This window comes from Piliocolobus tephrosceles, chromosome 15 (assembly GCF_002776525.5).
Source record: "Piliocolobus tephrosceles isolate RC106 chromosome 15, ASM277652v3, whole genome shotgun sequence".
Classification (NCBI taxonomy): Eukaryota; Metazoa; Chordata; class Mammalia; order Primates; family Cercopithecidae; genus Piliocolobus; species Piliocolobus tephrosceles.
Window position 1 is genome coordinate 86,660,028 of NC_045448.1, and position 12,234 is coordinate 86,672,261.

Consider the following 12,234-nt stretch of genomic DNA (forward strand, 5'->3'; position numbering starts at 1 on the left):
AGCTGGTCAACTCTTTTTAAAAATTATTTATTTGTTTTTGAAATAGGATCTCTCTGTGTTGCCCAGGGTGGAGTGCAGTGGCATCATCATGGCTGACTGCAGCCTCGACCTCCTGGATTCAAGCAATCCTCCCACCTCAGCCTCCTGAATAGCTGGGACCACAGACACATGCGATCACGCCCAGCTAATTTTTGTATCTTTTATTTTTTTTCTTATTTTATACGGAGTTTTGCTGTCACTGCCCAGGCTGGAGTATAGTGGTGCAATCCCGGCTCACTGCAACCTCTGCCTCCTGGGTTCAAGCAATTCTCCTGTCTCAGCCTCCTGAGTAGCTAGGATTACAGGTGTGCGCCACCACATCCAGCTAGTTTTGTATTTTTTTTAGTAGACGTGGTTTCACCATGTTGGTCAGGCTGGACTCGAACTCCTAACCTCAAGTGATCCACCCACCTCAGCCTCCCAAAGTGCTGGGATTACAGGTGTGAGTCACCGTGCCCAGCCAAATTTTTGTATTTTTTATAGAGATAGGGTTTTGCCATGTTGCCCAGGCAGGTCTTGAACTCCTGGGCTCAAGTGATCCTCCTACCTCAGCCTCCCAAAATCTGTCGACTCTTGACCTCCTTTTGAGTGAAGCCTCCTTTTTCACTATCAGGCACTCATTCCCACTCTTGGGATAAACTATTATTGCCTCCCCTTCTTCAAAGATGGGCTCTTCATTGTCCCAATCAAGCTTTTTAATTTTTATTTTTTAATTTTAATTTAAATTTTTAATTTAAAACATCCTTTTCTCTCAGAGAGTTGGATTTTATAATTGAAACAATGGCTTTAAAGACAGTAGTTAGCTATAGGTTTACAAATGTCTACTTAAAAGTTAAAATCCAGGAGCCAATGAGTTGTGTGTCTCATCCCTAGCCCAAGAGCAGGCTGCATAGACAGCTCTTCCTGGTGCTTGAACCGTGGAGGTGTGGAGCCAGAGGCTGCAGGGAGAGGACTGAAAAAGCCCCAAGCTCAGTGTCAAAATACACACCCTGCAATAGCTCTCTCCTGGGCTTGGTGGGATTGTGGATGTCATGCGCGTCCCTGTGAAGAGACTACCAAACAGGCTTTGTGTGAGCAATAAAGCTTTTTTTTTTTTTTTTTTTTTTGAGACAGTCTCGCTCTGTAGCCCAGGCTAGAGTGCAGTGACACGATCTTGCCTCACTTCAAGCTCCACCTCCCGGGTTCACGCCATTCTCCTGCCTCAGCCTCCCGAGTAGCTGGGACTACAGGCGCCTGCCACCATGCCTGGCTTATTTTTTGTATTTTTAGTAGAGAGAGGGTTTCACCGTGTTAGCCAGGATGGTCTCGATCTCATGACCTCATGATCCGCCTGCTTTGGCCTACCAAAGGGCTGGGATTACAGGTGTGAGCCATTGCACCCAGCCTGCAATAAAGCTATTTAATCACCTGGGTGCAGGCGGGCTGAGTCCAAAAAGAGAGTCAGCAAAGGGTAGTGGGATTATCATTAGTTCTTACAGGTTTGGGATAGGCGGTGGAATTAGGAGCAGTTTTTTGTGGGCCGGGGGTGGATCTTACAAAGTACATTCTCAAGGGCGGAGAGAATATTACAAAGTACCTTCCTAAGGGTGGGGAGGGTGTATAGTACAAAGTACATTCACAAGGGTGGGGGAAATATCACAAAGTTCATTATTGCAAGGGTGGGGAGGGTGTATTGTCACAAAGTCAACTGATCAGTTAGGGTGGAGCGGGAACAAATCACAGTGGTGGAATGTCATCAGTTAAGGCAGGAACTGGCTATTTTCACATCTTTTGTGGATCTTCAGTTGCTTCAAGCCATCTGGATGTATACATGCAGGGCACAGGGGATAGGATGGCTTAGCTTGGGCTCAGAGGCCTGACAGTGGGTAATTTCCACTCTTTTTGTCTGTAGTTTCTGAATTTCTTACAAGAAACATGTATAAGAAATATGACAAAAGTTATTTTATAAATAAAGGGACACCTTGAGGCATTTCAGTCTTTAAAAAAGCTAAGGCTTATTTGGGTTTTTGTTTATTTTTAGATTTTTGGTGTCCTCACGACCTCACCTCATCCCATTGAGTAGAGACTGGGAGGGGAGAGCAGCAGCCAGAGGGCAGGCTGGGAGCCCTTGTGAGCAAGAGAAGCTGTGGACACCTGCTTCTCTGCCAAGGGAGAGAGTGAGGTAGGCCCAGGCCTACTGACTTCAGGGTGAGGCCACAGCTACTGCAGCGCTTTTTATGTATTTATTTACTGAGATGGAGTCTTGCTCTGTCACCCAGGCTGGAGTGCAATGGTGCGATCTCAGCTCACTGCAACCTCCGCCTCCTGGGCTCCAGTGATTCTCCTGCGCTCAAGCGATTCTCCTCCCTCAGCCTTCTGAGTAGCTGGGATTACAGGCACACGCTACCACACCTGGCTAATTTTTTGTATTTCTAGTGGAAACGGGGTTTACCATGTTGGCGAGGCTGGTCTCGAACTCCTGACCTCGAGTGATCCTCCTGCCTCGGCCTCCTAAGGTGCTGGGATTACAGGTGTGAGCCACCACGTCCGGCCATACTGCAGCACTTTAAAGGACGGTGTTTTTTTCTTTCTCATACAAGAGAATAGGACTTTATTAGCATTGGTGCAAGCATTGTATTACACAGGAATGGGTCCCTAGCGTACACAACCCCATCTGGGCTTTGAGCAAATAAATCACAGCAGAAATAGAATCGCCCTAGGACTTTCAATCAAAAGCTGGAAGTCCACCTTACAGAAAGACAAAAAGAAAACCCCTTTTTGTATCTTAACAAAGCGACAGCTCTCAAGCAGCAGAGCATCTCGAGGAAGAAAGTTTGCCTGGTTGCCATCCCATCATGCCAGAGTGTGCAGTGTCCACCCTTGACCACGCCGGGGAGTTGCTGATTTTTTGAAAAAGCTTAACTTAACAATTTCTGATGTCTATCTTTTAGAGTTCTATATGTTCTCATTTTTTATTCTTCCGAATTTTGAATTACAAATAGCTGTAAAAGCCAGTCTTTGAGTGCATGGGGGTGGGTGTGAGGCAGGGCTCAGCTTCTACTCCCTGTCCTGTGGAGCAGTGGCTGGTTTCTCCTGAGCCCAGCCCTGGGAGGTTGTGGTAGGCGTGGAGGCTGCAGAGCTCCTCCAGATGCTGCCCTTGCTGTGCCTCACACCAGAGAGGATGGAAGTGGCTCTGGCGTCAGACTGTGGTTGAGCTGAGACAGACAAGGCCAACACAGGGCTGGGGGCCCGTGGTCCACCAGTGGAAGTGACTCCCAAGGAAGGGCGGCGAGGAGGGTGGTGTGGGATCCGAGGCTTCTTTTCAGTGTGGCAGCTGTCGAAGGCCAGGGAGCAGGGGAAAGAGCCTGGTCACCGTGGTCCCAGAGCCCGTCTCACTTGGCTCTTCCTTTGCAGCTGAGGAGGATGAGGACCAGAGAGGGACTGTGCGTGTATCCTGCCTGGGGACCCACAGCCAGGTGATAGCAGAATTGGGTTTGAAGTCCAGGCCTCCCATGCCAACCCAGTGGTCTTGCTGTTTCAGCAGGGAAGGCTGGGAGCCTGGGAGCTGGGAAAAGGTGACTGCCCGGCTCCTGGTGACTCCCCACCCCTAGGTCCCCAGCTGTCATCAGTGGGGCAAGGACACATTTAACTGGTTCCTGTGGGTCAGGTCTGAGTGGGGGAGGACCTCCCCTCCCCACTGCCTCCCACAGGGGCTTGTGATTCAGGGTTTCAGGAACAGGGCTGGCTCCCCCGCCTCAGATGGAAGAAGTGGACTTGGCTGTGAACTCCAGGAGGGCAGGGCTCAGCCATGGCCCTTACCCTAGGATATGGCCTGGCCACAAGCACTCACTACATTTTTTTTTTTTTTTTTGAGATGGAGTCTCGCTCTGTTGCCCAGGCTGGTGTGCAGTGGCACAATCTCAGCCCACTGCAACCTCCGCCTCCCAGGTTCAAGCAGTTCTCCTCCTCAGCCTCCCAAGTAGCTGGGATTACAGGTGTGTGCCACCACATCTGGCTAATTTTTTACTTTTTTAGTAGATATGGGGTTTTGTCATGTTGGTAAGGCTGGTCTTGAACTCCTGACCTCAAGTGATCCACTCGCCTCGGACTCCCAAAGTTCTGGGATTATAGGTGTGAGCCACTTTGCCTGGCAAAGAAATACCTTTTTTTTCTTTTCCTGAAACAGAGTTGTGCTCTGTCGCCTAAGCTGGAGTGCAGTGGCATGATCTCGGTACACTGCAACCTCCGCCTCCTGCCTAAGCGTCCTGAGTAGCTGGGATTACAAGCGCCCACCACCATGCTCAGCTAATTTTTAAAAATATTTTTAGTATAGACGGGGTTTCGCCATGTTGGCCAGGCTAGTCTCGAACTCCTGACCTGAGGTGATCCGCCTGCTTCGGCCTCCCAAAGTGCTGGGATTACAGGCGTGAGCCACCATGCCTGGCCTTACATTTTTTAAAATGAGGGAACGAATGAATAAATGACCACCATGTTAGGGGCTGGCTCTGAACAGAATTGTAAAGTGGACCAAGCTTGTGCTCAGGGTCACCTTAAGCCCACGGTCGCTGTGTCCTGCCCTCTCAGGGCCATTTTGCAGCCCCCAGGCACCTGTTCACAGAGGCTGCATCTGGCCCTGCCTCCACCCCTCCGTCCTAAAGTGCTCCTCTGACTTACAACATGACAGTCAGGGAGAGAATGTGCCTCCGGAGGGTGGAGTCAGATGATCATGGCCTTCCTGGCATCTGAGGGGAGATAGCTTTGGTAGCAGAGTGTGATTTTCCCTGAGCCCCGGAAAGCTTGGCCTTGGTTGGAATACATTGAACCCTGAGGACCATAGAGTCCCTAGGGCAAGCTCTGAGGGGGAGGCCTGGGACAGGGCAGGGCAGGGGGAGGGGAGTGGGGGGAGGTGGGTAAGGAGCTGGTGGTTGGGCACTCGGTTACCGGGGTTCTAGGGGAGGGGAGTGCTCAGGGTCCCAGAAAGGGCGTTTTCCTGATGGCGCACCAGAAGCCCTCAGGAGCCTCCAGCTGCGTGGTGAGAGGGAGGATGGAGCAGCCGGCAGGAGTAGCCACCTCTTCCTGCTTGGGGAGCAGAAGGGCCTCCCATGCTGTGATGGTCAGGACCTGCCCTCTTCTCTCCCCGCAACTGGGGCCTGGACTCACCTGGACTCACCTGGACAGCTGAGTTCTCATCAGAGGTCAGGGCTGTGGATACACTGGAGAGGGCTGGACGTGGTCCCACACACCCCCAGAGCCTGTCACAGGGACAGCACCAGGGCTGAGGCCTGGGCCCCCTCAGCGCCCCACACCCAGCTCTTCCGGAAAAGAACAGCACTCACGCCACCTCCCGCCTAGCGGGTGCTCCCAGTGTGACTCTGGAGACCCCTCGGGCCACTCCCTGAGCCACAGGCCTTAGGGTTTAGAGTCTGAGGAGGTGAGATTTTAACTCCAGAACACCTACTTTGTACCCCTACCCCATCAGCACACACTGGCCAGGGAACACAGCCCCATCCCATAATGGACATCCAGCTGCACTCCTCAGGGCGTCCCTCCCTTCCCATCCCCCTTTTCCATACTGTCATGATTTTCTACATGGAAACAGTGAGGGGTGCCTCCCAGTCTCTGGCCTATGCACCTGGGACCACCTTGGATCCAGGGGAGTGGGGCCTCTGAGGATCACGGGCCCAAAGGGTGGGGGTTCTGGGAGCCGAGGGAAGTCCTAGGACCAACTGGGAGGGGTGGATGTACCTGGCAGGTGGTGTGGGCATCCCAGCCCCTGGACACCAGGGTCAGCAGCTGGGGCGTGTGCTGAGCCACAAATTGCTTGCACTGAGGAAGGAGACACATAGCTGTGGAGGGGACCTGGGCCCTTTGCAGGACTCTCCTGTCGTGTGGTCCTGGCCTCTCCACTTCTCTGGATCACTTTAGGGCTCCCTTCTGACTCCTCCATCAGCCCTCACTGAACAGCTCTGGCTGCAGTTAAAACCCTTAACAAACCGGAGCTGGTTGAAATGGAGGACTTCCATCAGAAAAGCCGGCGATGCTGGAGACGGAGGACTGAGGCAGAGGGGTGGAATCTCAGCCACCACCCTTCCCTCCCTCCACCTCCATTTCAGTTCTAGAAGGAAACTTAATGTTCATCTGATCCTTGATACCAGATGTGATGGGCAGCGGGGAGGCTTGGGAGTTGCTGAGCAGGGAGCACAGTGTGGACAGCTGCCTCCTGGGAAGAGCATCAGCTGGCTTGCTTCAGGACAGGATCTTGCTTTAAGAAGGGAATTTCCTGTCCGGGTGCGGAGGCTCACGCCTGTAAACCCAGCACTTTGGGAGGCCAAGGCGGGCAGATCACTTGAGGTCAAGAGTTCGAGACCAGCCTGACCAATAAGGTGAAACCTTGTCTCTACCAAAAATACAAAAATTAGCCGAGTGTGATAGCATATGCCTGTCATCCCAGCTACTTGAGAGGCTGAGGCAGGAGAATCTCTTGAACCCAGAGGCAGAGGTTGCAGTGAGCCAAGATTGCGCCATTGCACTCCAGCCTGGGCAACAAGAACAAAACTCCGTCTCAAAAAAAAAAAAAAAAAAAAAAACGGGATTTCCTGTCATTGACTGAGTATTGGCAGGCGCCCTAGGACCTTCAAGCCCAACCCTCTCCTTTTGCAGATGGGTTTGTCCTGAGTGAGTTAAACCTTGAGGAGTGTGGGAGCAGTAATGGGATCAGGACCCTGGAGAGAAGGCCAGTCCCTTCCCGGGCTCGAGCTGGCCCTGGCATTACTCGTTTCCTAGTAGATAACCAGGCCTCTGAAGGCTTGCCTGGTGCTCACTCAGCCCATGAAGGGGGCCTGCTGGTCTCTGGAGCCCACAGCCCTTTGTCCAGAGGCGACTCCTAACCCTTAACAGGCTCTGCCCTAACTTACAGTCCCACCATTGTCTGCCCCACATCCTGCCTGCCTGTCTGCGCTCCATTCTAGCCCATCCTATGTGTCTCTGGCTGCAAAGCCTTTCCTGGGCTCAGGCTTCCACCTTGAACAGGCCCTGACCACGAGTCCCCATGTGCCTGCCCTGTACCTTTTCCCTGTCCAGCCAAGAGCTGACACAGGCCTGGAGCAGTGCCTGTGGTATGGCCTGCTCGCTGCTGTTCCTGGCCTGGGTGGTCACGGACATGCAGAGGCGGCACTCAGAGTCTTGTGGCAGCCATTCTCCTGAGGGCAACCCCAGAGACGCGAGCGTTAGGGGGAAAGCAGGCAAGGCCACCCTGCAGAGGCGTTCGGTTTCTGTCCTTGGTGCATTGCAGCGGGACCAGAGAGGGAGAGCATCATGCAGGGGCAGGGTAGGGGGAGGAGGAGAGCAGGCTTTGGGCTTAGGAGGGGGCAGTGGGTTCACCTGGGCCAGCGCTGTCATCCATGGAGCACCGGAGGACGAGGCCGCAGACCAGCTGGGGCAGCATGCGGCCCAGCAGCATGTCGAGCAGGATGACAGAGTAGCGTTCAGCCAGGCACTGGCAGATGCCACCCGCCACCAGGGGTACCACGCGGCACACCTGGGCCACTGCCACAGCTAGCACACCCTGGGGTGGGGGCGGAGAGAAGCCAGCATGGGGCCTTCACTTGGCAAGCCTCCACTCTCTGCCCAGCACCCAGCTAGGCACTTCCTACACATTCCCTCATTCTCTTCTAGAAGGGAGGGCAAGGCTATTCACAAATAAGGACACTGGGTATCAGAGAGTCCAAGGGATGCAGGGGACTCACACAGGGTCGCTGAGTGTAGGAGCCAGCTTCAGACCTACGTCTGGTCCCAAAGGCTGTGGCCCACAGCTAGTGACTCTCAGACTGATACGCTGGACCTGACTTTCCCCCAAGGCTTGAGATTCAGCTGCTTGCCTGACTCTCCTCTCCTGCACTTCACACAGGCATCTTGAACTCAACATGGCCAGGAGGGAGCTCTCTTTTTTCTACTCAAACCCATTTCTTGTTGAGTATCCCCATCTCAGCTGCTGGTATTACAGAGGGTTGGTTGCTCTGGCCAGTCTGTAAAAGTCACTGTGGAGTCCTCCCTGGTCCTCACACTCCAGCATCCATGCCCAAGTGCAGCGGGCCCACCTCCCAAATGCGTCTCCAGACCAGCCCTCAGCTCCATCCCTGTCCAGGTAGCCCTGGGCTGGTGGGGCCATTGGACAACAGCCACTGCAGGTCTGGAAGACTCCAAACTGGACTCAGGCAGAAATGGGGAATCTATCTGTGGAAATTCCCCTCTTGAAAGATCAAAGCAACTTTTCTACAGGGACCTCTGGGGATCCTTCTCCATCGGTTGGTGAGCTGCTGGAGAACAAAGCTGCATCTTGTCCATTTTTGTACTTTGGCACCTGGCGTGGCACCTCCATACAGTGGGGGCTTAATGTTTGTTGCATGAACTGTAGGCCTGGTACCTACCAGGCCTGAGCCGGAGCCCCAGGGTCCCCGGGTGGGGGCAATGCACAAGCGGTTCTCTCCCCTCCTAACTTCTGGCAGCCAGCTGGGCCCTGATGGGGGTGTGAGTTGGGAGAGGTGGGAGCTGCAGGGGACCCTCCTGGGCTCTGTGTGGCCTTGGATACCTCACCTTGGGAATCATAGCTTGGATCCGCTTGATCAGAGCCCTGCAGAGCCAGCAGTAGGGGAGAGGAATGGGGAATTGCTGCTCGGAGAGATCCTGGGGAGAGAATCCGGTGGAGGCCAGGCTGGGTGCTGGGAGAAGAGTCCTCCAGGCTCTCCTCCCCTCCCTCTTCTCTCCAGGCTCTCCTCCCCTCCCTTTCTCTCCCTCCTCCCTTAGGCCCTGCCTGGAGCTTCCCGTCACCTTCCCGGCTCTGCCTCTTCCAGGGCCCAGTGCTCCTGGGCTTCAGAGGTGGCTCTAGCCCTCCGGATCCCCACTTAACTGGCTGTGGGGGCCTCCCTCACCTGTGTGTGAGGCCCAGGCCTCACCTGGAGGGCCCCGGGCAGGACGGGGAGGACCAGCTTGTCCGGCAGAGGGTCTGGCAGAAGGTCCCACAGAGGTTCGGGCAGGGCGTCTGACATCCCTGACTCCTGCTCTGGCTCTGGCTGCCGGGATTTGCACAGGCCCAGGTGCATACAGATGCCCTTTGAGTCCTGGGGCACAGCACAGGGTGGGAGCGTTAATCTATGGGAGGGAAGCCCACCCCTGTTCATGCTGGCCCAAGGGCTCAGGGACCAGGACCACTGGAATGGGAGGAAACAGGCCTAGTGGGGGTGCTGTGGTTTAGAACTCTATGTGGGGGGACAAAAGGCAAAGATGGGGCTGTGTGGGGACTTTAAGGGAGGTGGCTGGGATTGCGTGTGAATGAGCATGAGCATATATGTGAGCATGAATAAGTGTGTAAGCATGTGTGTGAGAGTGTAAGGGTGTGTGAGCGTGCAAGCCCACCATATGAACCTGAACCTGGGGGGCTGTGGTTGGGTGCATGGCTGAAGGGCACTTAGTTTCCTGGGCCCTTTGTGGGCAGAGTGTGTGTGTGTGTGTGTGTGTGTGTGTGTGACCAGCTGGGGTGCTGTGTGTGTGCTGTGTTTGTGTATGTGTCTGACTGGCTGGTGTGCTGTGTGTGTGTATGTGTCTGGATGGGGTGCTGTGTGTGTGTGTCCAGCCGGCTGGGGTGCTATGTGTGTAACTCCCCATGGGTGGGCACAGGGGCCTGCGTGGGGAGGCAGGCAGGAAGTGAGCTGGCAGCCCTCACAATCTGGTTCTGGAAGTAGTCGATGACCAGGGGGAAGTAGTCGTCGAGTACTTGGTTGCACTGGGGCATGAACAGCTTCAAGGGGAGGACGTTGCACTCCTGCTCCAGAAACTTCCGCGTCGTGTCCTGGGAGGCCAGAGCGGGCTGTCAGCTGGGCCTCTCTGAGGTCTATCCCACCCAAGTCCCTGGACACAAGGCCCCACCAGGGCAGACCTACCCCTATTCCCCCAGGGCACTGGAGTTCAAGAGTTTCAAGGAGTTAAGTAGTTGGGCACATGTAGGGGCCCTTCCCCTCAGGAAGGACTATCTCTGGCTGTGCTGTTGAGCTCAGGGCCAGGACCTACTCCCAGCCAGGAGGAGTTGGGAGTTCTCAGGCACCCAGGCCTCCTCCTCAGCCTGGAAATGGCCCCGTTAGGGGGCTCACCTCTTCCCTGCTCTGTCCCTCATCTCTTGGGCCCCAACCTTCATCCAGGATCTAGGCCTCATTACCTGGAAAATGGCCTCCTTGGCCATCTTGTTAAGGATGTGGACGATGTCCTCACACTCTTGGCATAGGTCATCCTGGGGAGGGAGGGGGCCCCAAGGTGCAGGACACATGAGTGGGGGGCAGGCTCCCAGCTCCAATGGGGAGGTTCTCTCAGGCAGAGGCCAACAGAGCACTCCAAGGCACCAGCGGCTGCCCACCAGCCCATCTTGTCCCAACTCATCCATTCCATTTTATTCATCCCATCCCATCCATCTCTTCTATTCATCCATCCCAATCCATCCGTTGTTATTCTGTCATCCCATCCCATCCCATCCCATCCCATCCCATCCCATCCCATCCCATCCATCTGACTCCATCTATTCTATGTCATCGTATCCCATCACATCCATCCCATTCCATTTCATCCTATCTCATTTCATCTCATCCCATTCCATCGCAACCATCCCTTGTGGGGACTCCACTCCCCTCCTGCCCATTCAGAGCCCACCCAGCACCCTTCATCTCAGACCCCCAATTGCTGTGCATCCTTGGTGGTACTCACAGCTCCCACATGTCCCCAGACTTCTTGTAAGCAGTGCCCTAGGGCTCTGCACTGCAATGCTTGCTCCAGGCTTTGGCACCAGAACTCAGGGCCCTGGGCACAGGCCAAGGATGAGATGGTCCAGGCAGCTGCGGTTCGGGGCCAGACCTTAGTCAGGATCCAGGCTACATACCTGGCATCCTGATTTCACCCAATATCTAGACCCAATTTTGCTGGGAGTGCGAGGCCATTAAACATGTGGGCGTCAGACAGCTCTGGGTTCCACCTGCTCCTGGACCCACCAGCTGTGCGACCTTGGATAAGCTCTGAACCCTCTCTGAGCCCCAGCTGCCTTGTCTTTAAAATGAGGACAGACTTAGGATAATGCCTAGCACAGAGCAGTGCTCAGTAAGTGGTGGAGCTGCCTAGGACAGGGGAGGCTGGGGCAGACTCACCAGTGCCTGGGCCACAGAGTGTGGGCAGCAGCAGCAGCAGCCACTGCAGCAGGTGTGACTTAGCCATGGTACCTCTGCAGCCTGGATACCCTGCTTGGGGCATGGCCCCTTATAGCTGGGTGGGGCATAGGGGCTCTGTGGGAGTGGCAGCGACCTCAGTGTTTGTCTTTGCTCTGGAGAGCCCTTCAGGGGCTTGATCCCACCTTTTCCCAGCAGGGACACTCCTGCCTGCCTTACCACCTGTCCTGGCTGATGGCCTGTTCCTGCTTCCTTTTCCCCCTGCCCGGACTCCCATGTGGCTGGAACTTGTGGCTTCCTCCAACCAGGGGCTTTCAAGCCTCCATACCTGGTCTCACCTCTCCAGGCCGTGGGAGGGAAGCTGAGGAGGGTAGGGGGCATCTGGTTGGAGGCAGCCTTGGTGTTCCCCTCCCATCCCCTGCCGGGGCCTCCGGAGGGGGGCCCCTCTACTCTTGAGCAATGCTCTTGAGAGCTTCCTGCCTGGCTCTTAACCCAGGCTCTTAACCCCTGGAAGGGCAGACCTAGGACACTCTCACCTCCTCCTTACCTTTACCTCTGGAAAAATCTTCTGGTTCTATGGACATAAGATTGGCGTTAGTCAGAAGAACATTTACATGAAACAGAAAACAAAATACCCTGAGTCCGAGACAAGATTTCTGTGGCCCTGGAGTGGCTCCCAGACAGCCCTATACAGGAAGTACTGCCCATGGACCCTGGGGACTCCTTCAGGGTAGGGGCTGGGGCATGGCTGCGATGGTTCAGCAGAAAGAAACTGCCCTCTGCAGCTGCAGGGCTCTCAGGCAGGGCCCCCACTTGCAGAGCACACTGGAGAAAAAAGCTCACAGGCTGAGGGAGACAGAGGATATCTTGAGTGGAAGAAAGAGAACGTTAGCACATTGCCATCACCCCAGCTGTTGTGATCAGTTTATCTGATCTCTGCAGGAGCCCTCTCCCTAGTGGAGGCTCACAGGCCCCTATACTCAGGAAGCACTACAGTGCTCTTGGGGGTGGACAGGGC

The 12,234-nt window shown here is 54.9% G+C and overlaps 1 protein-coding gene across 2 annotated transcripts; it reads right to left on the reverse strand.

Annotated features, from left to right (window-relative positions):
* Nucleotides 1–1,827: 1,827 nt before the first annotated feature.
* SFTPB (surfactant protein B) lies at nucleotides 1,828–11,301 on the reverse strand. Of its 2 annotated transcripts, XM_023224982.2 has the most exons (11): nucleotides 11,199–11,301; nucleotides 10,765–10,892; nucleotides 10,226–10,297; nucleotides 9,737–9,862; nucleotides 8,946–9,134; nucleotides 8,611–8,700; nucleotides 7,390–7,582; nucleotides 7,084–7,220; nucleotides 5,764–5,844; nucleotides 5,189–5,270; nucleotides 1,828–2,604 (listed from the first exon to the last, which is right to left on the reverse strand). In XM_023224982.2, the coding sequence occupies exons 1-10, from the start codon at nucleotides 11,299–11,301 to the stop codon at nucleotides 5,208–5,210; spliced, it is 1,182 nt and encodes a 393-aa protein (XP_023080750.1). In that variant the 3' UTR covers nucleotides 1,828–2,604; nucleotides 5,189–5,207. The 2 variants fall into 2 exon arrangements, with proteins under 2 accessions (XP_023080750.1, XP_031790040.1); XM_031934180.1 differs by lacking the exons at nucleotides 5,189–5,270; nucleotides 5,764–5,844 and having other exon boundaries at nucleotides 2,530–2,604; nucleotides 11,199–11,265.
* Between the last annotated feature and the right edge of the window lie 933 nt (nucleotides 11,302–12,234).

Excerpts from the sequence above, each read along its gene's own strand:
- SFTPB (XM_023224982.2), bottom strand. The coding sequence starts at position 11,301 with ATGCCCCAAGCAGGGTATCCAGGCTGCAGAGGTACCATGGCTAAGTCA. Across the intron at positions 9,135-9,736 it reads ACTACTTCCAGAACCAGATT|GACTCAAAGGGCATCTGTAT; the intron begins GTGAGGGCTGCC and ends GCTGTGCCCCAG. Across the intron at positions 5,845-7,083 it reads CTTGGCTGGACAGGGAAAAG|TGCAAGCAATTTGTGGCTCA; the intron begins GTACAGGGCAGG and ends CTCCTTCCTCAG.